The sequence below is a fragment of the Hevea brasiliensis genome, chromosome 10, assembly GCF_030052815.1.
Source record: "Hevea brasiliensis isolate MT/VB/25A 57/8 chromosome 10, ASM3005281v1, whole genome shotgun sequence".
NCBI lineage: Eukaryota > Viridiplantae > Streptophyta > Magnoliopsida > Malpighiales > Euphorbiaceae > Hevea > Hevea brasiliensis.
The window spans coordinates 6,241,386-6,265,453 of NC_079502.1; the positions used below are offsets into that span (position 1 = coordinate 6,241,386).

The 24,068-nt window shown below is 35.0% G+C and overlaps 3 protein-coding genes across 4 annotated transcripts; 2 read left to right on the forward strand and 1 right to left on the reverse strand.

Annotated features, from left to right (window-relative positions):
• The first annotated feature begins 268 nt into the window (after positions 1–268).
• On the forward strand, positions 269–12,777 carry LOC110639570 (pre-mRNA-processing factor 39-1). 2 transcript variants are annotated; one of them, XM_021790574.2, is made up of 14 exons: positions 269–415; positions 919–1,413; positions 2,560–2,669; positions 3,138–3,367; positions 3,992–4,159; positions 4,857–5,217; positions 5,718–5,861; positions 6,537–6,689; positions 6,807–6,923; positions 7,821–7,901; positions 7,996–8,145; positions 10,731–11,021; positions 11,924–12,037; positions 12,301–12,777. In XM_021790574.2, exons 2-14 carry the CDS (start codon positions 942–944, stop codon positions 12,412–12,414), a joined length of 2,505 nt encoding a protein of 834 aa, XP_021646266.2. In that variant the 5' UTR covers positions 269–415; positions 919–941; the 3' UTR covers positions 12,415–12,777. The 2 variants fall into 2 exon arrangements, with proteins under 2 accessions (XP_021646266.2, XP_021646281.2); XM_021790589.2 differs by having other exon boundaries at positions 12,304–12,777.
• A 2,126-nt stretch (positions 12,778–14,903) lies between these two features.
• On the forward strand, positions 14,904–21,461 carry LOC110639594 (nuclear transport factor 2). The gene is made up of 9 exons (XM_058129052.1): positions 14,904–15,300; positions 15,428–15,562; positions 16,709–17,054; positions 17,741–17,997; positions 18,314–18,494; positions 19,083–19,204; positions 19,287–19,355; positions 19,994–20,075; positions 21,005–21,461. The coding sequence occupies exons 1-9, from the start codon at positions 15,262–15,264 to the stop codon at positions 21,148–21,150; spliced, it is 1,377 nt and encodes a 458-aa protein (XP_057985035.1). The 5' UTR covers positions 14,904–15,261; the 3' UTR covers positions 21,151–21,461.
• Positions 21,462–21,644: 183 nt separating this feature from the next.
• Positions 21,645–23,637, reverse strand: LOC110639623 (uncharacterized). Its single transcript, XM_021790653.2, has 3 exons — positions 22,681–23,637; positions 22,406–22,578; positions 21,645–22,303 (listed from the first exon to the last, which is right to left on the reverse strand). Exons 1-3 carry the CDS (start codon positions 23,491–23,493, stop codon positions 22,147–22,149), a joined length of 1,143 nt encoding a protein of 380 aa, XP_021646345.2. The 5' UTR covers positions 23,494–23,637; the 3' UTR covers positions 21,645–22,146.
• Between the last annotated feature and the right edge of the window lie 431 nt (positions 23,638–24,068).

Below are 24,068 nucleotides of genomic sequence, written 5' to 3' on the forward strand. Positions count from 1 at the left end.
ATTTAATAAATTTTAATCATAAAAAATATTAAAATAATAAAATAATTTTTATAAATTATTTTCTAATATTTTTTCTTTTCTGAAAAGTAACTGTTACTTTTTAAACCGGCTTCAAGGTTACAATTAATTTTTATTGCAAAATATGTAGAAAAGCACATATGATCTGACGGTCCAGGGAGAGCAATTTTACCGACAATTGGACGGTCCAGATTTAACAACTGCAATTGAAAACCCCACGATTACAATACGATGTATAAAAACGCGCGTTGGCGTTTTTGCGTTACCCAACAAAAAACCGAAACTCAAAACTAAAGCAAAAGGAAATCCCAGAAGCTCTTACATCTCGGAGACGCCAAAGCCAAATCTACTACTCTTCTCAACCTAAACGACGCCGCTGCCATCCCATCTACTCCTCGTAAGTTCCTAGCCATTGCTCTCTCTATCTCTTCTAAGCTGCTCGTAGTCACAGGTCCCTTTTTAGGGTTTAATTAGGGTTTGTTCTTTATATATTGCAATTCATTTTCTCCACTAAGAAGTTATTTGCCTCGAAATTTGGATCTGATTTTAAGTTTAAATGTCTTCTAGATTTAATTCGTCAACTCACTTTAATCGCTAGGTGACTGAGGATTGGCAATAGTTTCGTGGTTGCTATTGTTTCGATTATTTTTATAATAGGATTTAATTTTCATATTGTCAAACCGGAATTTCTGAACTCTTAGTGTATTTGTCGCTATTTTTTTTAATTATAATTAGCTTGAATGGTTTTTGTTTGAAAATTGGAATTAAGGGACGTCAGAAATTGGGATAGAGAGAAATAGAGCCACTAGTGATTGATATTTATGCCTGTGAAGTATTTTTTATAATTTTTTTTTTGCTGAACATTTGTGTTATTTTGTGCCATTGCATCTTGTTGTATAGAGATAGAAGTTGTTCAGTTGACTATGGGAGACAGTGAGATGGTAGTTACTGAAACAACTGCAGTCACGGAGTATGCATCTGCTGGATATGCTTCTACTGGCTATGGCGATACCAGTTCAAATGTTGCTCCTTACTCTAGTGTTTATACCACTGAGGGCACTGGGGTTTTTGCTGCTTCTGCTGATGTGGCTTATACTGTACCAACTGCTTCAAGTTTTGCTGATGGGAATGTATATGGTACAGATTCTAATTCAGTCGTACAAGAGGCCCATGTCAACGCAATTTATGAGACTAAGCCAGATGTTGGAATGGGAAGTACTAGTGAGAATGTAGTTGCTATGAAGAATGCATCTACAGCGCCATCTCAAGCTGCTGGTTATGAGACTTCTGTAAATGGCAGCATTGGTGGTGAAGCAGTAAGCACTGCATCTGCTGAGAATGGTACTACTGCAGATATTGTGGAGGGAGCTGCTGCTGCTACTGTGGATGGTTTGGGTATGACTTATGCCTTCTTATGATATGTATGTGTTATAAGCGAAATTTATGTGACCTTTGATCGAGCCATTTAAAAATTAAAGTTAGCATAATATGATCTGCTAGCAGCTGAAGAGCTTCTGGCATCAAGTTTGCAATTTGGGAATAACTCTCTAAAATGGACACTTACTCTTGCCCCACCCCAACTGATTGCTAACAAAATTGACTCTTCCTTGTTTTGTTCTTTTTCAAAATTAAAGTTGACTTGCGTTATCCACTCAAGAAAATTGGATGTACATTGCTGTTATAGATGCAATGTAGATAAAAGCTTTCATGACATCAATTAGCCCCTTTGTTGCCCTTTACATGTTTTTGATTCTGGAAATCTTCCTTGAATGCTATATTCAAGTGGTATATTTGTGGGTTAGTTTTTTCACTTAGAGTGTCTACAAGGTACTTTAAACCTTTTTGTGGGATTTTTTCCCATTTTCATTTGAAGGAACTACTTAAGTCATTTTTCCAATCATGACAAACACCACAATTTGTTAGTTTCATGAACCAATATGCCTAGCTCTTTAGGTCTTACAGTTAACAAAAAATTGGAGCTTAAGCAGTAATTCTATGAGCAAGATATATATCAAACTAATAAATGCACTTTGCCATGCCATGTTGTATCTGTTTGATCAAGTGGGTAAATTTGTTAAATCTATAATCTTTATGCAATGATAAATTGCAATATTTACCTCATTATAAATGACAAGTTATTTAAAGTTGAGTTGGAGTGGTTTAGTGGGACCATAAATAGGTGATGGCCCTTTTATCTGTTAGCTACCAAACTTATCTCGGTGAACAGTGAAGATCGTTTTAAATATGATGCAGAGCTATTCGGAGTCCACAATTTTTTTTAATTATTATTTTTTAATAATTTCACGACATCCTCATGCGTTGGCATGTTTAGATGCTTTCTTTTTTTGAATATTTCACCAGTTTTGATTGATGCATTAGTGCACTTTATTGTATTATATTATTTTGTTTTATTGGGCCTGTTGCTAGTTCTTTATACTGCTATTCTGTCTCTGGTCTTTCTTTAACAAAAAATTGATACGGATCTGACTCTCTTGAGCATTTCTTAGGTGTTTCATTTGTTTTTTCTTGTTTTCCTTGTAGTGCCACCAATGTCAGGCGAAGAAGAGCGATTGTGGAGTATTGTGAGGGCTAATTCCTTGGATTTTGATGCATGGACTGCCTTGATTGATGAGACAGAGAAGGTGGCAGGGGTATGATTTTTCAGATATATATAAACTGCTAGTATTTTTTTCTAAATATTTTTCTGGAAGTGGGTGACTAGTAGGTTGATAAAATTAAAATTGGAAATACTAAGATAATTTTAGGAGGGGAGCGAAGGACATTGCACATACAAGATGGGAAGCAAAGGACATTGCACATACAGCTAATTGTTTGTTAAGATATTTTGTCTTTTATACCTGCAATTATAGTTATATTTGAAAACAAAGAAGAAGAAAAAAGGGAATCAGAGATTGAATGGATGTTATCTAATGGGAAACTTCTGTAAATTGATGACATTTACTTATCATGTGTCCTATAAATCGTGATTGCATAATGTCGCTCACTAGGGTGTTGAAGTTATTAATTTTCCATGGTTTCGTTTGTTAAAAACTGCATTTATAATATTGCTCTCTTTCTTTTTCCCGTGGAGATAACATTTTCATCTAAATCTGATGCAGGACAAGATATTGAAAATTCGAAAAGTGTATGATGCCTTTTTGGCTGAATTCCCATTGTGTTATGGGTATTGGAAGAAGTATGCAGATCATGAGGCACGAATTGGTTCTATGGACAAAGTTGTGGAGGTATATGAACGAGCTGTTCTGGGGGTGACATATTCGGTGGATATTTGGTTGCATTATTGCATATTTGCCATAAACACATATGAAGATCCTGACACCATTAGAAGGTAATTGCTGTTCAGATTTGCATTCATATTGTTGCTATACATTGGAATCATGATTGCATGATTTCCTGTGTCACAAGGATCTGGTGATTTTGTTGCTCTCTAACATCATTTTAGTATGCCTGCAACAGTGATTGCTCACATTATGGCGAAAGGTGTGATGGGAATGCTTTAGAAATGCATTTTTCTGATGTGCAAACCCTTGGTTTTGAGGCTACTCTAGGGGTAGCTGTTTGAATTTTCTTTTAGGATGTCAATCAAATCTATAATCTGGCATCATTATACACATTTGCTTCTCCGATGGTCTGCGTCATAGTAATGTAGTTGTTTTTGAATTATCGCTGTCTTTAACTTGACACTCTGAGGTGCATCAATATGCAAAATGCTGCTGGGAAGATCTCGTCCAGTTAAGGGCTAAGATGACCTCATTCACTGCTCCATTTCGGACATAGTATGATTTTTATCAGGAAGGTAAATGCAGCATTTGCAAGTGTCATGCTGTTAGAGTGAATTGTTCCTTCTCCTTCAACATTAGTGATTAGTCCCGGCGTCTCCCATTTATGGATGTGTCAGCATTGGCTGGGTCAGTCTATGTTGATGTCTTAATGCTATTTTCTTGTGCATCAGGCTTTTTGAACGTGGATTAGCTTATGTTGGAACTGATTATCTGTCTTACCCCCTTTGGGACAAGTACATTGAATATGAAGAAATGCATGCGCAGTGGGGCCATGTTGCCATGATTTACATGAGGATATTAGAGATTCCAAATAGAAGGTTGGATGATTATTTCACTAGGTAAGATTTTTACCATGGTTTCCACATCTAATGGATTGTGTTTTGTGAATCTGATCTAGTTTGTTTTGTCGTGTGGCATACTGGTTTTAGGTGGTGAAGTGTTTCTGTTGATATCTTGGTTATTCTGTGCTTGATTGACATGCTGGCATTTTGTTTGTGTTTAAACTATTGCCCATGTATGATGTTTGCATGAGCTGCAGAAGCCATGGCTTTCAGACTAGGGATAAGTGAGTAGAAGTTGCTTATTTATCTTCTGACATGATTTAATCTTATCCGAGTATTAGATTTGAATATTTTAATATGCATCAATTGATAATCGGCATGTTGTAGTCGGTTGACAATGCTTTGTAATACTTAATGATCTTATTTCCTGTGTCTAGAAACTGTATTTTCTTATTTTAGGTAGAGTGTTGCGTCTGCTTCTGTATAACAAATTGCTTGTGGCGATTTCCCCTCTTTCAAATCATTAGACTTGACATAGAAAGCAATTTGTTATGAACATATTATGCCTACCTTCTCCCATAGCATATCAAAGCTTAAGGTTTCACTTATATTGCCTACTGTAAAGAAATGGTTTTCCATTCAGCAATGTGTTTTATCTGTTCATATGTTACTTGATTTATGTCCATAGTTCATATATATTTTTTCAGATGCATAATGAGTAATTTTTCATGTGCTGTTGTTATTGGGCTTACAGATTTAAGGCTTTTGCTGCAAGTCATCCCTTATCAGAATTAAAAACAGCTGAGGAAGCTGCTGCTGCAGTGCCTGCTCCTTCAGAGGGTGGTGACCTAGCAAACGAGGGAGTTCATCCTGATGTTGCTGAACAATCTGCTAAACCTGTAAGTGCTGGCTTAACAGAAGCAGAGGAGTTGGAGAAGTATATCGCCATTAGAGAAGAGATGTATAAGAAAGCTAAAGAGTTTGATTCTAAGATATCTGATTTTGAAAATGCTATTAGGAGGCCTTACTTTCACGTGCGGCCCATCAATGTTGCAGAGCTTGAAAATTGGCATAACTATCTGGATTTTATAGAAAGAGAAGATGATTTTAACAAGGTATTTGGGTTTGTTTAACGTCCATCCTTGGCCCTTTTTTTCGGTTTGTAGTTTATAGTTGTCCTTGTTATATGTTGACTCACAGTTAAATAATATCTGCTGCATCATATGCTTTATTGGCTAAATCGTTGGATGAAGCAACTTTTTAACGGGAAATTGAACTGAGACTAAAGCATGGGTCTTCGATTTGGTTTCTTAAGGCTAAGTACTTCAAACCCTCATTTGTCAGTGGACATTCTAGGTTCATGAACGTGTTGAGATTTTATTCTTCTTAAATTTCATATGTTATGCATGCAGGTTTCTTCTTGTCTTCCTAACCATCTATCTGTCAGCAAGGAGGGTCCCTCCTTTCGTATTTGAGGGGCCTTTCTGTTCCCCCAATGGAGTATTTCTTATGCATATCTCTTTTGTGTTTTGTGTTTTGCGTTTTTCCTTTTGTAAATAAATTGGTGGGTTCCCATGTGCTTTCCCATCTATAACGTTATGTTTTTGTGAATCAGGTGGTCAAGTTATATGAAAGATGCCTAATTGCTTGTGCTAATTATCCTGAGTATTGGGTACGTTATGTCTTGTGCATGGAAACCTGTGGAAGTATGGATCTTGCTAATAATGCACTTGCTCGTGCAACTCAAGTCTTTGTCAAGGTATGAAATTCCATATCTGGAATATTGTGGATTTTTTATCATTACTTGTATTGCAATTAGTTAACTAGAATCCACTGGTTCATTTTTTTGCTGGGTGTTATTTTTTAGTAGAATTGGTTTTGGTTTCACACTAGGTTCAGTCTGGAAACTAAAAAATAAAGTGGAACTGTGCAATAAGAAACATTGGTCTCAGCAGGGTAAAAAGAAAGGAAAGAGGTCAGTTTACTTGTAAAACGGTAGATTATAGAGCTAATTTCTAACACTGGAAGAGGCTGAAATTTCCTGTGAGAAGAAAGATGGGGTGAGGGGCTGGGTTCAGCAGACAGCAATGGGAGAGATGAGAATGGAGCAGCATGGCTGTGGTAGTTATGTTGCAGCGCAAAAAGTCTTATGTTGTAGTGCAAGAAGTCTTATGTTTTATATTCTACTATGCCTTTTTCCATTGATATGCCCCAACTCTGAAATGAAAAGATATATGTGTGCGTGTGTGTGTGTGTGTGGGTCTTTACGCAATTCAAGTTCTTGAATTGTCACATGCTTGTGAAGCATCTATTCCATTATGGAGATTCTGATTGATATTTGAGCTTGAGGGGAAATGACAGTGATCTTTTCTATTTTCCTTCTGGTGCTATGTCCTCATGTTTGAATTGTCTGTTTATCTGTAAACGTTAACAGAGACAACCAGAGATTCACCTCTTTGCTGCCCGATTTAGAGAGCAGAATGGAGATATACCCAGTGCCCGAGCTGCATACAAACTTGTACACACTGAAATCACGCCTGGCCTTCTTGAAGCAGTCGTTAAGCATGCAAACATGGAACATCGGCTGGTAAGATAAAGTCAGTAGGCTTTTACTACATGAGTATCACAGATATGGAATATTGGTTGGATTTTCAATTTTGATGCAGATGGATGTTTTGACTTGTTCAATTATTCTATTTTGCAGGGGAACCTCAAAGATGCCTTCTCTTTGTACGAACAGACCATAGCCATCGAAAAAGGAAAAGAGCATTCACAGGTGTTGCCAATGTTGTATGCACAATTCTCTCGGTTTCTATATTTGGTAAGTTGGGTTATGCCATCTATGTGGCCTTTTGTCCTTGACTTTTCTGGATTTATATTGAGTTAAGAATTATATTTCTGATTTATGTTTAGTTTCTCCTTATTCTGAGTCTTTCTTTCTTTTCCATCTTTCTTTCTTTCTTTTTTTGATGCTTCCCGCACATCCTTAAACTGTATTGATTCTGTGGTCAGTTTACTGTTTAGATTTAATTTGCATGGTTGTCATTTCTTGTGTGAATCATCTTATGTCCATTTTCTTCTGAAGATGAAATCCAGATAAAAGACTAATGAAGTCAAAATTTAATGAATTAAAACCAGACAGCATGATGATGGACTGGCTATAAGCTAAATTATTATTATATTGTCTCTATATAATTGATGCTTATATAGTAATTTTTATTTCCATATTTGAGGCTTAAATGACATTAATTGAAACTGGGAGTCAAAACTTATTCATCTTAGGATTTTTGTAATGCTAAAAGTCGTCTACTTGCAACCAACAAATGCAATTTTGAGTATTTAGAGAAGTCGCTTGAGTCCTTGACACCAAACGTTTAAGGGATGATTTCTTAATTGTCCCATTTTGGGATCCTTAGTATAATATCTCTGACCTTATGACAGTTAATATGGATCTCGACCAACCATAAATGCATGGTGTTCTTCAACTCATCGTTAATCTAGACAGGGAAGATGTTATTGACTCTGAATCAATATTAGGTTATTTACACCTTTATGCTATATTTTACAATTGGCTGGTGTCTCATATTAATGATATAAGTTAAAAAGTGAAAACCAAGTCCCTTATATTTTAAATGCCCGTTGTCAAGTTATAGTTGTTTTGAGATTTTCATTTTGTATTCCAAATCATCTTTATATTTTTGTGGTGCCTTTTTGTTAGGTTGCTGGAAATGTAGAAAAGGCTAGGGAGGTTCTAGTTGAAGCACTTGAGAATACTCCACTATCAAAACCACTTCTTGAGGTTGCTCTCTCTTTCACTGCCCCCTTTCCAATTTTTCTCTCTTTATCATTTCCTTTTAGCTAATATTTTCCGCTCTTGTTTTATTCATGTGTAGGCCTTTATATATCTTGAATCAATTCAGTCACTACCAAAGCGAATTGATTATTTAGATTCGTTAGTTGAGAAGTTCATAGTGCCCAACTCAGATAGCCTCAATGCAGCAATTGCTGTCGAAAGGGAGGAGCTATCTTGCATTTTCTTGGAGGTAATTGATTTTATTTTTATTTTTTAAAATTTTTTTTTACTTAATTGGGAGGTACCTTTTATTTACCATGTCTATTTGAACCAACTTTTATTTAATGGGTCTCATATGCGCTCAGACCTTTTAAAGTTTTGGCACATCACAATGAATCTTATACTTTTATGGTGGAGTCTTTACCTGATTGGTGCACGTGGCTTTTCATGTTCCAGTTTAGGCACAGTAAGATGCATCTTTGTTATCTTGAGATGGATTTAACTGTTCATTTTGTGTAATTGCTACCCAAGGTTGGTATTGGGTCTTGATTTAGAAAGGTTTGTGTTACATATCAGCCTGTACACTTACCAAAACAGAAGAATAGGGAGAGAGAGATAGAAATAGATGAGAAAAGAATAGAAGTAGATGAGAAAGAGAAGAGAGTAGATGAGAACAGAAAGAGAATATTTCAGATATGAGAGATATCTTTGATTATTAATGATATTGGATAGTCTCCTCCTTACAATTAAGTTCCTATTTATACTTCTTTGGATCCTATAACTGCTCTCTACAATTACAATTGACTGGAGAGTAATTACAATAGACTAGTACAATAGAATCTTCCTATTTAACTACTGGACTAACCTCCTAACTGCTCTACTGCTTACTTATAACATTCCCTACTCCTTGACATCATTCTTGTCCTCAAGAATGAAGAAAATGTTGGAAATTGAAATGAATTTTAGGTGCTGCCTTCTCATTAGCTGACAGAATGTGAGAATTCCACATAGTTTCTTTTGGTGGCCAGTTAATTCCCTGAATTTTGGAATACCAAATGTTAACTTCCATCATATGCTTCAGCTGAAATGTCTTATAGAATTGGCTAAAAGCCGCAGGTGATAGTATGAACTGTTAATGAACAAAGAATTATTTTTTTTTCTTTTTCTTCTCCAAATTTTCCATGCTTGTTCCTTGAAGATCATAATACCATTTGATGGTTGAACTTTCTTCCTTTCTCTTCTTGATATTTCCCATTCATCTTCTATGAGACTTATAGGATTACAACAGCTGAACTCACCATCTTGGCTCCTAAAATTTTGCCACTTGCTTACAGTAACCACATTTTTTGTAGCTTCTTTATCTTTCTTGTTTTCCGGAACATCCCCAAAAGTTTGTGCAGCAAGAATTTCTGGCTTAGCTTCTGCATTCCCCATTGTCAACTCTAGTTTCCTATCATCACCATCTTTATCCTTCTCCTCCTCATATTCCTCTCTTGCACTAGACAAATCAAAAATAAAATCCTGATCTTGCTCCATCTCAATACACTTGTCTTTCTCATTGGAAGTTTCATCAAAGACATCTTGTTCTTCACTTGAATTTTCAAGAAGTGGATCCTCATTATTAAAGACTACAACATTCTCCTTTACCACTTCAATTGCTTCCACCACTTTGTCAATTTTCTCTTGAAATGACTTCTCATATTTCTCTAAGTTTTGTAATAACAAGTCTTCCTGCCTTTTTAATCCTCTTTCAACAACTTCCATAATCCTTTCAAGTAATTTCTGTTCCCAATGATGGTCTTCCATGATCATCTTGTAGAAGGCTGAGTAGGATGTTGAAAAATTTTATTTCTTAGAGAAGAAAAATTATAGAGACTGGGGAAGAAAAGTTGATACAGAAACAAGGATTTCAAGAATTTTAAGAAAGAATAAAGAGAAGAAATTAGGGAAAAGGTAGAGGAAGAAACAGGTTTCTAGAAATTCCAAGAATTTCAAGATACAGGTTTCTTGAAATGTAGGAAGTGAAAAATTAAAGAAAAGAAGCAGAAGAAAGAACCAGAAATTGACAGAAGAAAGAAATTTGATTCAAGAATTCAAGAAAGAAAGAAGAATAGAAAAGAAATCTGAATAGAGGAAAGGGAAGAGAAATAGAAGAAAGGAGAATAAGAGAGGAAGAGGATAGATCAGACAAGTAAGAACAGAAGAACAAGAGGAAGAAGAAGAAGAAGAATAGAGGGAAAGAAGGAAGGAATTTCAGCGAAGAAGAAGAATTAGAGGGAAGAAGAGAAGAAGAATTAGAGGGAAGAAGAGAAGAAGAATAGAAGAAACCTGGTATTTTGAGAAGAGTAATCTGCCATAGATGCAACTTCCATTAAAAAATTTTCAGTAGTTGCCCACCAATCTAACAGCTCTGATACCAATTTGTTACATATCAGCCTGTACACTTACCAAAACAGAAGAATAGGGAGAGAGAGATAGAAATAGATGAGAAAAGAATAGAAGTAGATGAGAAAAGAGAAGAGAGTAGATGGGAAGAGAAAGAGAATATTTCAGAGATGAGAGATATCTTTGATTGTTAATGATATTGGATAGTCTCCTCTTTACAATTAAGTTCCTATTTATACTTCTTTGGATCTTATAACTGCTCTTTACAATTACAATTGACTGGAGAGTAATTACAATAGACTAGTACAATAGAATCTTCCTATTTAACTATTGGACTAACCTCCTAACTGCTCTACTGCTTACTTATAACAGTTTGGAGGTTGGTATTGGGTCTTGATTTAGAAAGGGTTGGATGTGCAGTTGTATTTCTCATTCTTTCAAATATTTCAGTTTTTAGGTATGTTTGGAGATGCTCAATCTATTAAGAAGGCTGATGATCGGCATGCCAAGCTCTTTTTACCCCATAGGAGCAAGTCAGAGTTAAAAAAGCGTCATGCTGAGGATTATCTAGTTTCAGATAAGACAAAATTAGTAAAATCTTATGCTGATGCTCCTTCACCTGCACAATCACTTATGGGTGCATATCCAAGTACACAAAACCAGTGGGCAGCAGGTTATGGCTTGCAGCCTCAAGCTTGGCCACCTGTTACACAAGCACAGACCCCTGGCTATGGTCAACAGGTATGCCATTCTTTCACAATGCTTTTTACCTTAATGTTTGCACGCTTGAACTAGTTTAGTGTGCTAAAAGAGTCTCTTACTTGGATATGAAGCTCCTGCTTGCATATCTAGAACTAAGAAATTCAGTAGTTCAGGAAGAAATACTTGTCCTTAATTACAAAACAAGCTGTTATTTGTTAAGTAGAATAGTGTTTTTCTAGCTTATTGGAGAGCCATATAAAAATTTGAGTGTATCAGTTCTCTGTCAGATTTGATGTATCCATTATCTTTTAATATTCCTTTGATAGTAATTCCACAAATATCATGTTCTAGATATTGTATGGTATAAATTGCTTGATGTTATGACTTACGAGTTCAAACCTTGTAGTAGACCTTTATCTCTCCCTGTGCATTTTGTCATTGGAATAGCTATGTTACTGTCATATTGTTGACATTCATTTATTTGTCAATTCTGCATTGTTGATGGCATCCCCAATTTACCTGATGTACCTTTTGTACTGGAAATATTTTTAATAAAGCAGTAATTCTAATGTCATAGTTTGTCAGCTGTCACCTTAACATAAACTGCCATATGCTTATCCATTATATCGATACTAAACTATGAGAATTATCAGATAATGTGACTGGCATGCTGATTGTGTGCAACATGTCTAGTTTGTGATTAGTCTAATTCAAGAGTCTCTCTGCATGGCCATATTTGATTAATGTTCTCCCTTTTTATCCGTCAAAAAGCAACATATAAGCTCATTTTGTTGTTTTGGTAAAATATGAAGAAAGCTTTTTCTTGCAACGGTGGTAATTTGATTTTGAGTTATGCTACTTGCTCTCTTTAACAATCCTAATGATGTAAAACTATGTTGCTTATTGTGATTTGTGTTATGAGAGAGTTTTTCTTGTGATAGGCTACATATGGAACATATGGTGGTTATGGAAGCAGCTATACTAATCCGCAAGTGCCCACGTCTGTTGGACAAACAGCAACTTATGGTGCTTATCCCCCAACATATCCTGTCCAGGTACAAAATGTTTTCATTTGCGTTGTTTATATTTCCTGTAAGCAATGCTGGTCTCTTTTGTGCTGTTGCCTTTTTTTGCTCAAAAACCGAAAAAAAGAACTTGAAGTAGTTTTCTTCTTTTGTCCTTTAAGCAATGTTTTAATTTTTCTCTTAAATTTTCATGACCAGGTGATTATTTATTTATTTTGTTCAGGCAATAGGACCGTATAACTAGTTTCTTTACATATTCTCCTTTTGTAGTGCTAAGCTTTTATATATTTCAGCAGGCTTTCCCTCAACAAGGTTATCCACAGGTACAACCAGCTGCGGCAGCTACATTGGCCCCAGCCCATCAGCCAGCTTCTGTTCCACAGCCCTATTATGGAAGTTACTACTGAATCAGCAGGATCTAGTTTTTCCTATAATCTTGTTATTGGCTCCCTAATCATTATCTATTCTGAACATATACCTGTAGCTAGGGGTTTTTTCTGGAACGGTGTAGCTGAAATGCGTAGGAAGATGAGAAGTTTCATCTCTTTAGGTGCTACTGTAGCATTGTAGTTGGTACATCATGTTAAACTCCGCAATTTTTAGGAATTTTTTTTTCCTTGTGAGAACCTTACATTTCGGACTGAGTTTCTTAGGTAGCTTTGGAGTTGATATGTATGTAGGGGAAAAAGAAAAAAGAAGAAACTCGTTTGTAATGTGGTAAAGTTCGATGTTAACTTAAACACAAAATCATTCTCTGGCGTTGTTTTGGTTTTCTTATTCTTTCATGAAGTACCAAAAAAAAAAAAAAAACGAATAATTTAATTAAGAACCCGTATTAATGAAATATTTAAAGCTCAACGCTGGTTTTAGAATTTTAATTCCCATTGAAATACCAGATATTTGTTCTAAAAGCTTCAGGTAGATTATTTTTGTAAGTATTTTAGAAATTTGTTTAACAAAAAAATTGTTGAAATAATGTTGCGCAACCACTTACCACTAGTTCACTGCCAGCCTAATTTCCATTTTCCATTAACAAGCTTCGAAAAATAATAATTCAGTAATAATAAAAATGATAACTTAAATTTGTCTTTTTCTTTTTCTTCTTAAGTAATAAATAAAAATAATCTTCTTTAAGGCGCTGGCTAAATTTTCCGAGTCACTTTGCCTGTTATGGAATATGGATCTCTTCTTTTCTCTTCAAAATTTGCCAAATAAGTCCCTATATTTTTTTTTGTAATGTCTAAAAAAAAATCTTAAATTTTGAGATATTTAATAATTTTTTTCAAACTATTTTTTAATATATTATTAAAAAAACGGTGAAAATAAAAAAAAAATAAACATTATCGTTTTTATAATTGTAGCTAAATTATTTTTTTTAATAAATATACCCTAACTTTGAATTTTATTACAATTGAATCTACTATTAATTGTCCTGTTAGATACTAATAAAGGTGCCATATTAACATTTATAAACCCTCAAATTAAAACTAATTATACTTAATTTATAATAAAATGAACTATAATGAATGAATTTATGGTCTTGTTTTGGAGCTGTTAAGATGAGTTTGGTTGAGTTATTTAGAAATGATATTAATAAAGAGTGAGGTTGCATCTTCGTAAAAGAAAAGTTGGTTTGGATAGAGACGAGCGTAACAGAGATTATGACTTGTCATGGTGATGAAATAGTAAAAATAGTGTCAATTTTATTGAAAATAATTTTTTATTATTATAAATTAAGTTTAAGTAGTATCAATTTAAAAATTAAAAGTGTTACGTAATATTTATATTCATATTGAAAAAAATAATTAATAAAGGATTCAATTGCAGTGAAAATTAAAATTCATATATGTTTGTTAAAAAAAGTAATTTTTAGGTACAATTATAAAAAACCAAAATTTAAAAGTTTTTAAGATATTTTCTATATTAACGTGATAAAGTTCATTATTTTTAACGACATAATAAACACCATAACATAATTATAAAAAAGTTAAAATTTAAAATATTTTTGTTAAAAAATATTTAGTGTAAAATTATGGATAAATTTTTATAATTATCCTTGAACTTATCTAATTATAACATTATAGTCTCACAACTTAAAAATGTAACATAAAATGTCATCAATTTTTAAATTTTACACAGTAAAATTTATTTAACATTAAATTATCAATTTTTCAGTTAGACGTTTACCTGGACAGTTTTAGTATAGAGTTTACTTAGTATTTCTCTTTTTTCTTTCAAGTCATGTGTAAATTAAATCATTATTCTCTTTATAGATAAAATAATTTTTTATGCATAAATAAAATATTTTTATATTTTATATAAGAAAAAAAAATATTAACTAAATACTATGCGAAAGCTATTCAAATTAATTTCTAACTGAAAAATCAGTAATTAAATGTTAGAGAAATTTTACTGTATAAAATTTAAAAATTTAAAAAATTTTATATTATATTTTAAAATTAAAATATCGTAATATTATAATTATATAAATTTAAATATAATTAAAAATTTTAAATTTTTTTTTGATATTACATCTATTTTTAATTAAGATTCACTAAATTTTTATTTAATAAAATATTATATTTTTAATAATAAAAATTTAATTTTATTTAGTCATCGGTGGGAAGTTTATGAGGTTAATTGATCTTCTATCCAGTTTATACCGTGAATGTTGTTGTGAGATAGATTCAGTCTCACAGATTCCTTTCGATCTGCCACTTGTCCACTTCCTCAACCCTTGGATTAGACGACTTAATTACATTTACCAGTTTGACTTGCCTTTTCCAACACAATTTTACTAATTCTGTCTCCGTACGGTTCTGATCTCAAATCAAACTCTGACACATGGACAGATATGTTTCATGCGGTCATCCCTAGTAATGTGCTTTTCTATTAACGAATCACAACACAAACAGAGACTTCCCTTCTCATAGATCTATCATCTTCCTTTGCATCTCTCTCTGCGTAAAACCCTCTCTCGCAGTCATATCTTATGATCTTATCCCTCTCTTCCTCTCCAGCTCGCTGTGTGTGCGTGTGAGAATCTAAAAGTATCGGTTTTGTTTTGTTTAAATACAAAAACCCAAGATTTATCATAAACCCTAATTCTCGGGGTTTAAAGAAAAACACCGTTGGATCTGCGGCCCCATCATCATCTTCATCTCCACCAAGCTAAGACTGCTATTTTGAATTTTTGATCTCCTTGGCTGCGCGCTTTTGTGGCAGCAAAAGCGAAATTTTGTTTTGCTTAAATAATGGCTAGTCCGTATCCAGGACCTGTTAGTGCTGTTCAGGTAATTCGTTTTCGATTGGTAGAATGATCCATAACTGTATAGATATACTGCTTTTCAGTTTCATGGAAAAACCCAAAAATGCTGAACTGAAAAGACAACTTTTTTTTTTTTTTGGTTTTTTGGGCAGGTGGGGTCTTACTTTGTAGGACAGTACTATCAGGTTCTTCAACAGCATCCTGATCTCGTTCATCAATTCTATGCTGATGCCAGCACCATGATTCGTGTTGATGGGGATTCAAGCGAGACTGCTTCCACAATGCTGGTACCCTTTTGCTATTAATAGAATCAACTGATGGATTCCCCCCTCTTCCCCACCCCCAACCAACCATAAAAAAACCATGATTGGGTTTGATATACATAAATCAATGAAAGTTTTATTTTTTCTATTTTTTGTTTTTTTGTTTTTTTTTTTTAATTTAGTTTTTATGGTTTTCCTCTGACTTCTTTGGGGATTGTAACGATGAAGTCCATGATTCGTTCAGTTTATTTGTTTGTTTTGGTTATGAACATATCTGTAGTAGTTTTCTTTTTTTTCTTTTTCGTTATTCTCTTCCAGCATCTGATTTGCTTTGTTTACAAAAATAGTAGGAAAATTGTCTTTCCCCTTGTAGTAAACTGTTGGTGGATTGGTTTCTTTGCGACTTTTTTGGGTGATCGCTTTGTAGATTTTCTAAGTTTTGCCTTAAAATTCCCACTTCACAAAATTTACTACATCGTGGATTATGACATTTCTTCAGCACAACCAAAATAAATAAATAAATAAATCTGTCCTAACTTTACTAAGGTTTACCATAATCTATTGAAACAAAAATTTATTGTGCTGCAGCACCCATCCTTTATTTCATCTGACTTGCTCCTAAGAAGGAACGAGGGTGTGTGGGAGTTTTGGTGTTTGGGGACGAGTGAGGGATCCCTCTAAGTAGAGAATCAAGTAAATATCATTTGATTTGCATGCTAGATAGATAATCAGTCAACTTTATTCACATGAAGGGGCAAAATAGAGAAAGGGGTAAGGTATGCATTGCACACATATGTGTGTCCTTGAGGTCTAAAAGATACTAAAAAATTAGAAATACATGTATGATATATGTTAAAATTATAAACTGTTTGGTTTTACATTTTAGCAAAAGGTTTGTATGTATATGTACACAAACACTTTTCATCACATCTTGATTTAGTTTTCAACATCAGCCATTATAGGATTTGCCTGTTTTATTTCTGCTTCATAGGTCCTAGCACTTGAATCTATAATTTAGTGACAGGACCCTCTGGATTCATTTATGATTCTGGGCCCTAATAGTGGTTTAATCTCTATACAAATAATTCTGTGTTTATTTTGGCGTTATCTTTGCTTATTCTTGTAATTACTAATGTATTACGTTATTCTTCTCTTTATATTTCTCCACAGCAAATCCATACACTTGTTATGTCCCTAAATTTTACTGCAATTGAGATCAAGACCATCAATTCTCTCGAATCTTGGAATGGGGGTGTTCTGGTGCTTGTATCTGGTTCTGTTAAAAACAAGGAATTCAGTGGCAGGAGAAAATTTGTGCAGACTTTTTTCCTGGCTCCCCAGGAGAAAGGCTACTTTGTTCTGAATGATATCTTCCAGTTCATTGATGAGGAAATCGTTTACCAGCAACATGCACCACCCATCTCATCTGAAAATGTATATCAGCAATATCCTGTTCCCATATCATCTGAGGACACTCATGATGCTCAACTAAATGCTTCTAGTCCAGAGCAGCCAGGTAATTTGTTAATGATGTCTCAAGGAATTGTTAAATTTTCCATTGGGAATAAACTGGTTGTGCCTTAAAGCCCTGTGTAACCTAAATATCATGTGTGAAATGCCTACTAGCTTATGAGATTTTTATGGTTGAATTATGGATTTTGGCTCTGATAACTGGTGTAGTCCAAGCCTTTGATAATAGGTAGAAGTTGCCAAGTGATAGCAGCTCTGCAAATTGAAAAGACAAGCTAATGCAATTATGACTAAAATTATGTCGTCATGGATTGTTTTCATTTTTAATGTGTTGTAACAAGATATCACAAATTCATTGGAACACTACTCGTTTGATGAAGTAAATTTTGTTCTTCCCTTCATTGCCAGGTGCATATGTGCTTCAGTTTTCTTCCTTTTTTCGAGTTTGTTTGATGAATCTTAGCATGGAAGATCTGATGTAACTATGTGTGCGTGTCTTTGGGCTATTAGATCAATGTGGTAAAGGGCTGAGGTGGGAGAAACTCTTTAGTTCAGATCTATCAGTTAAAAAGAACCGGAAAGACCATGCGTTTAAAAGTGCCTGCTTGAAAAATCCACTTTTCAGTCTTCAAGACTTATTTTTCTGTACCATCATTTGCATCTAATTCATCAGGATTATTTGATGTTACAGAGTATTGTTTTCTAATTGTGTTAAAATATTTGAGTTTGTAGTTTCTGACTATGTTTTGGAGGAAGAACCCAGGGAGTATGTGAACTCAGTTAACATAGAAGATGATCCAGTAGACAAGTACAGTCTCCCAGAGCAACAGCAGCCACAGGACTTTGAGACTGAAATTGTAGTTGAAGAAGCTTCTGTTGAGGAGACACCTGCTTCATTTGAAAGTGCTGTGAATGTTGTGCAAGATCCTCCAGTTTCTTCTCTGGAGGAGCCTGTAGAAGAACCTCCAAAGAAAACTTATGCTTCTATAGTATGTTCCAATTCTATTGCTTTTGCATGTGCTTTTCATGGTTTTAATTGTGTCTTTGCATTTGTGTTCTCTTAAATTGCTAAAGTTGCTCGTAAACTCCATTCATGTGATAGGAGGTGAGATACAGAATCATAGGGACAGAAATAAGTTTGACTTCCAAATATTTGCCAGTAAAATATTTGAGGAAGAGAGCTGCATGATTAGAAGGGAATTTTGTTTCTTGTGGTGTTTTGATTGCAGCAAGTTAATTGGGACACTAACTTTTTTTTAAAAAAAAAAAATCTTTGTTTTCTTTTCATTGGTCTAAACATGATAGTTAAGAGTTGCTAAGGGGCAGTCATCAGTTGCTACTCAGCCATCAGTTATCAAGAGTGCCCCAACTATGTCAGGTTGGGATAATATACCATCACCTCCTGCTCAGCATTCAGACTCTGGATTGTCTTATGTGGCGGAATCTGGATTTGAGGCAACAGAGGAAGGCTTGGGACTAGATGAAGGTTGTATTCATGATTTTTCTTTCCAATATATGTTTATCGTTGTGCCTTGGTTGGCTGTTTTGAGCATTTTTGCATGGGCTGTGCGTTTTACCAGTTTAATTTTGGATAGAACATCTGATTTCTGAGCTTATCATATGCTAGATAGAATCTGGCTAATGTTTGGAGCCAGTTGATGGGCAAGGTTATACATGCATATGATCTGGATAACATCTGTTCTTTTTGAATTGTTTCTGCAATATGTGAACATGTGGCAAATATTTCTGCCATTATCTGTTTCTAAACAATAATAACTGGCTGAGGGTACAACTTGATCACCATGATGATGGTTTTTCCTTATTGACCACACACCTCTCTCTTCCCCCCCCCCCCAAAAAAAAAAAAAACAAAAAAAAGAAGAAAAAAATAAGAAGAAAAAGAAGGCGGGTTCTGTCTCTTTTTGTTTTGTTTTTACGAATGATGTTGATCCTTATTTGGAAACTTGTTTCTGTATGCTTGAAAACTTGAGAGAAGATATTTATTGCAATTAACATAAGATATTAATGATACTTGGGAGCATCAGCCATCAAATTAATCCTTGTTCATGTTCAGGTGAACCAAAATCTGTCTATGTGAGAAACTTGCCCTCCAATGTTACTGCTGCAGAAGTTGAGCAGGAATTTAAGAACTTTGGCAGAATCAAGCCTGATGGTGTGTTCATCAGGAATCGAAAGGTGAATCTTTTGGTCTTCTCTTCTTGCTAAGTTCCTGATTGTATAACCTTAAATAAGCTGAAATAGCAATGTATTCTTACAGGACGTGGTTGGTGTGTGCTATGCTTTTGTTGAGTTCGAAGACCTTGCCAGTGTTCAAAATGCAATCAAGGTCTGAATTTATATCATGTTTCTTAGTACATGTTTCCTGACTATATATGCATTTAGCTGTGTTACTGTAGCTTCTTGAGCCTCCCTTAGCCTTGATTTATCCATGTCCATGAACTTTTATTTGTTGTTTTCGTACTGAGCTTTCATTGTTCTTGTTTTATTTAATCACTTGATGGCTATTTTGGTAAGTTGGGCCTTGTCATGACAATTTTGGCATCATGCTTTCAATAATATCATTATTATTATTGTGATATTTTGATTAGCTATTAGCACGTTTTAAAGATGGATAACTGATGCATCTCTGGAAGTTTCTAAGAGTTAAATGAATAAAAATTCAATCCTTGTTTATTCTTTATTGCTTTGTAGAAAAATCCTCATCGCCATTGTATTATGAGTTATGACTTTAATTTTTGGTAGATGGATTCTGAAACTTTGTTCATTTTAATTAAGCATTTTTAAAATCAATGGAACGAAAATGGAAGGCTTCATAATAATAAGTCAAGCCTATAATGCTTTCCTTTATTTATTTTGTTTACCATTTCTTGATGCACTTATATTTTTAATGAAGTATTTTGGATATACTATCAGTCTGATATTTTGGATGTACATTATTCTGACCTAATCTTGTTCCCCATATAGGCCTCACCAATACTGCTGGCTGGAAGGCAAGTCTACATTGAGGAGCGAAGACCAAACAGTGGCATTGCTTCTCGAGGAGGAAGTATGTTCACAAATATGCTTTCCTTATTCAAGATTGTTTCTGTTTGTCTTGTGATATGATATGCATTTAATACTTCTGCATTCACATAATTCATTTTGTTTTCTGAGACTTTGAGATGCACAATTTTTTTCATGAATTCTTTGCTAGTGATGCATTTTTCAATTTATGGATTTTATCATCCTTCTTGTGGATGATACTTTTGAAATGGTTTATCTGTAAACACTGTCAAACACAGTTCTATGATGAAGAACTTAGCTTTAGATCTTATACATGGATATAGGTTGCATGCAATAAGTCTGTTCCACACATTATGCATTTATATGAGTGTGGTCCAACCTCTTCCTAACCAGTAGGCCACTTTTCTTGAGATTTTGCTATTATCACTTTTAACGTCATAAACAGTTGGGAGTCAATTGACCCAAAATATCAAATTTCAAGAAATGCCATATACTGCTTGAAACAAGATAGCAAGAATGGTTTTCCGAAAATAGAGAAGGCAGTGAAAATTTTGATGCCATTTATATAGTTCTGATAGCAGTGACCACTCTGATGGAGTGCAGTATAATGGAGGAAATATTTTTATAGCTGTATGGTAACCTCTATGACTGAGGTGGTAGTGGTGGTGGTCATAGTTTTAGAAGCTGTCCTGCTGAAAGTGATTTACAGTTGTACTAGTACAGAAAAAATAACCAATGGTCTTGGTTTAATTCCAATTACTATTTTGCTTCTATAAGTAACGGGCTTTCAGTTTACCAGTTGCTTTTGATAGGCATTGATCATATTATCGCTTCTTACATCCCTTGCATTTGATAGTATGCTTAGTTAGCTATTGTGTTGAGACATGATATAGTCAAATTAAATGTACAAAATAAGTTTGCTTATGTTATGCTCTGTTGAGACTGAGGTGCCTTTTAAATTTCTGTGAGCAGGAAGGGGAAGAGGCAGAGGTGGCTACCAAACAGATGCACCAAGGGGGCGATTTGGTGCCCGTAGTTTGGGCAGGGGAAGCAATCAAGATGGTGGTGACTACACCAGAGCAAGAGGCAATGGTTTCTATCAGCGTGGTACACGGTAGGAGTAAGGTTATTGAGAAACAAGAAACAGGGTGTGCACAGGCAGGAAGCACTCAGGCCTAAAGCAAGGTTTTCTGATCTAAAGATGATACAGGGTTTTGAGTTACTGGTTCCTGATTGAATATTTTCCTTTCAACATGTACTTTTTGGGGTGTGTCTCACATGGAGTGTTAGAGATGTCTTTTTTACTGTTATTGCGTCTGATTGCGTTTCTGATCCCTTTGAAAGGTTTTTATATGCAATTCAAGTGGGAGATTTTGGGTATTTTTAAGCCCTGCTGTGAGGGAATGTGATGCGTTGGTTTTATGGGTTATACGAGGCTCTTTTTGATTTAAAAAATCTGCATTTCCTGTATCTAGGATTTTCTTCTCTCCTTGATTGGTCACTTTCAGTGCAGAATTCAAACAATGGTCTCTTTCATTCTTTTAATTTATTTTAAATAGTTCATAGCCAATTATCATTCTACATACTAAGCAGCAATCTTCTCACCCATAACTACCTTGCTAATCTTAAAACTTTAATTTAAATTAAAGTTCTGAAATTTCATTTCCATGGAAGAGGCATGCAACAAATGAAAGTTAAAAGATTGAGGATAGAGTTACAAGGTTTTAGTTGATTGAGATGGAATCGAAACTGTGTTTTGATATTTAAACATATGATACTCATATCTTTAATCAACTCAGCGCCATTTTTGCTAGTTTCTGAAGGTTGGGATTGTTACACAAGTGAACTTGGTCGTGACGTGACTGTTAGCCAATCATCAATACTCATGCATAATCTGCCTATAAAGTGTGTTCCAAACACTGATCTCATCACGAATTTCCTGATTTATACTTGCTGCTGCGTAAAGCTGCAAGTACTCTTCATTTATCTTGTAACTATCACAAGCACCAATATATGGCAATAGGGAAAACGAATATCTTTAGTGTTGTTCCATGGCACGAAAGAGTTTTACATTGATGCCCATTTTCTGCATCAACATTCCCCCACAACAGTGTTTATGTGCTGCCTTTGACTTCCCACAGATAACCTGTAGAAGCCATTAGGTCTTGATGGAAATGTGGGGGCGGGGCTTCCAAATCTTTTGGCACATTGCCTTCATCATCTTCCTCCTCTGTTTCCCAGAGGAAGTTAGCATATGCTGCATGTACATGACTGTAAAACAACGATTGAAAATCAATTAATCTCGAGTATGGTTTTAAAAAAAAAAAAAAAAAAAAAACCCTTAATCTCAATATTTACATGAGAAACAAATACCTATCTTCAGGAGATGCTTGAACTGCCCGTTCAAAGTAGCTCGAAGCTCTTTCTTGATCATGATGTAGGTCCCATACCATCTTTGCATACTGTGATAGAACTTCACCATCTTTAGGATCTGCTAATATGGCACGAGAGTAATACTCCTCTGCTCCTTGAAGATCTCCCTTCGACTGGAAATAATTGTTGTTTTACTGAATAAGAAATCAAGCTTTGCCTCTGACGGGATTCTAGCTAGTCATCAATAAAGGTGGGTTATGGAAATGAACACTCACCTGATACAGAAATTGTGCATAATTCCTCAGAAACAAGGAGTTGTCAGGATTTTCCTGCACCATCTTCTTATAATGCTCCTCTGTGCCACCCACGTCTCCATCTCCACCTCCCCAATGAAATTCACCACCACCGCCACCATTGCCACCAGAACCACCTCTGCTGCCATTGCCATAGCTGCTACCAGCATCAATTCCTAGCCCTCTTGCAAGATACATTTCCTCACTAATCAATCCTCTTTTCTCTTCAAAACTCACACTCAAACTTCTATCAACAATTCCCACCTGCTCACTCAAAACCATGTTCTCCATCTCACTACTTGAGCCAAAGGGGCCAATTTCCCTTACCGCATTTACATCCACTTGTTTTTTGTCTTCCCCATCTTCTAAGTCACTACCATCATAATCCTCATATTCCTCTTCTTCATAGCGACCTCTCAAATTACAGAGCGAAAAGGAGGGTATAGTTTCCAACATCAAACACTTTTGTCTTGCAGAAACCTTCTGGCTTGAATTTGGGCAATCTTCATTATTATTACTGCAAGAAACATAAGCCAGTCCTTCAAGATTGCCTTCAGACTGAGTTCGGCGAAGACCTTCAAGGGAATAGTCATAGAATTCAGCAACAGAAGGAGAGATGGGAGAGGAGCTGCAGGAGACAGTAGTACTGAGATTGAAACGGCCATTTTGATGATGAAAAGGAGACCTATTGAAGTTGGAGGAGTAGTGCTTATTGGAAACAAGATTGGTGGGAGTGTCTGAGAAAGATGAGAGAAGGGATTCAAGAACTGGTGTTGAAGAACTCCTTAGCAGCATGGTTACAGCAGTTTAGACACACAAAATATCTTGAGAATGAGAAAAATCATTGTGCTGTTTATTAAGAGAAATGTGAAAGTTTTGTGCGGTGGTGAAGGTGCAGAGGAGAGAAATATCAAGTTTGTTGTTTTGTTCGAGTTGGCAAGTTTTGTACTTCAATTGAAATCCTACGTTGTGGAGATGCAGGGATGATTGAGCCAAGTTGCGTCATGAGTTTTGCGCCCTTGTTTGTCGTTTCTTGGAGGTTTAGTTTGCAGGAACGTTCACCGTGGCCAACCAAAAGCCTTTTGGATGAGCGTCTCAATGCCAATGACCACTTGTCCTAAGTCCCTGTGGTTCGATCATTATCACATTAAGAAATTTGCAGCCGTTGATGCTTCGATGTTTTACTGTTATAGTCATTCGTTGGGAGCCTAGGGAAGCTTGTGCCAATGTCAAATGATGGTGGCTCATTGTTAAATGCTGCAAATTATTAGATACACTTAGTGATTATACAGTGATATTCATTATTTAGTTATAATCGAACTGAATTAATGAAATTTGGTTATTTTTATAAAAATGAGTTAAATTTAATT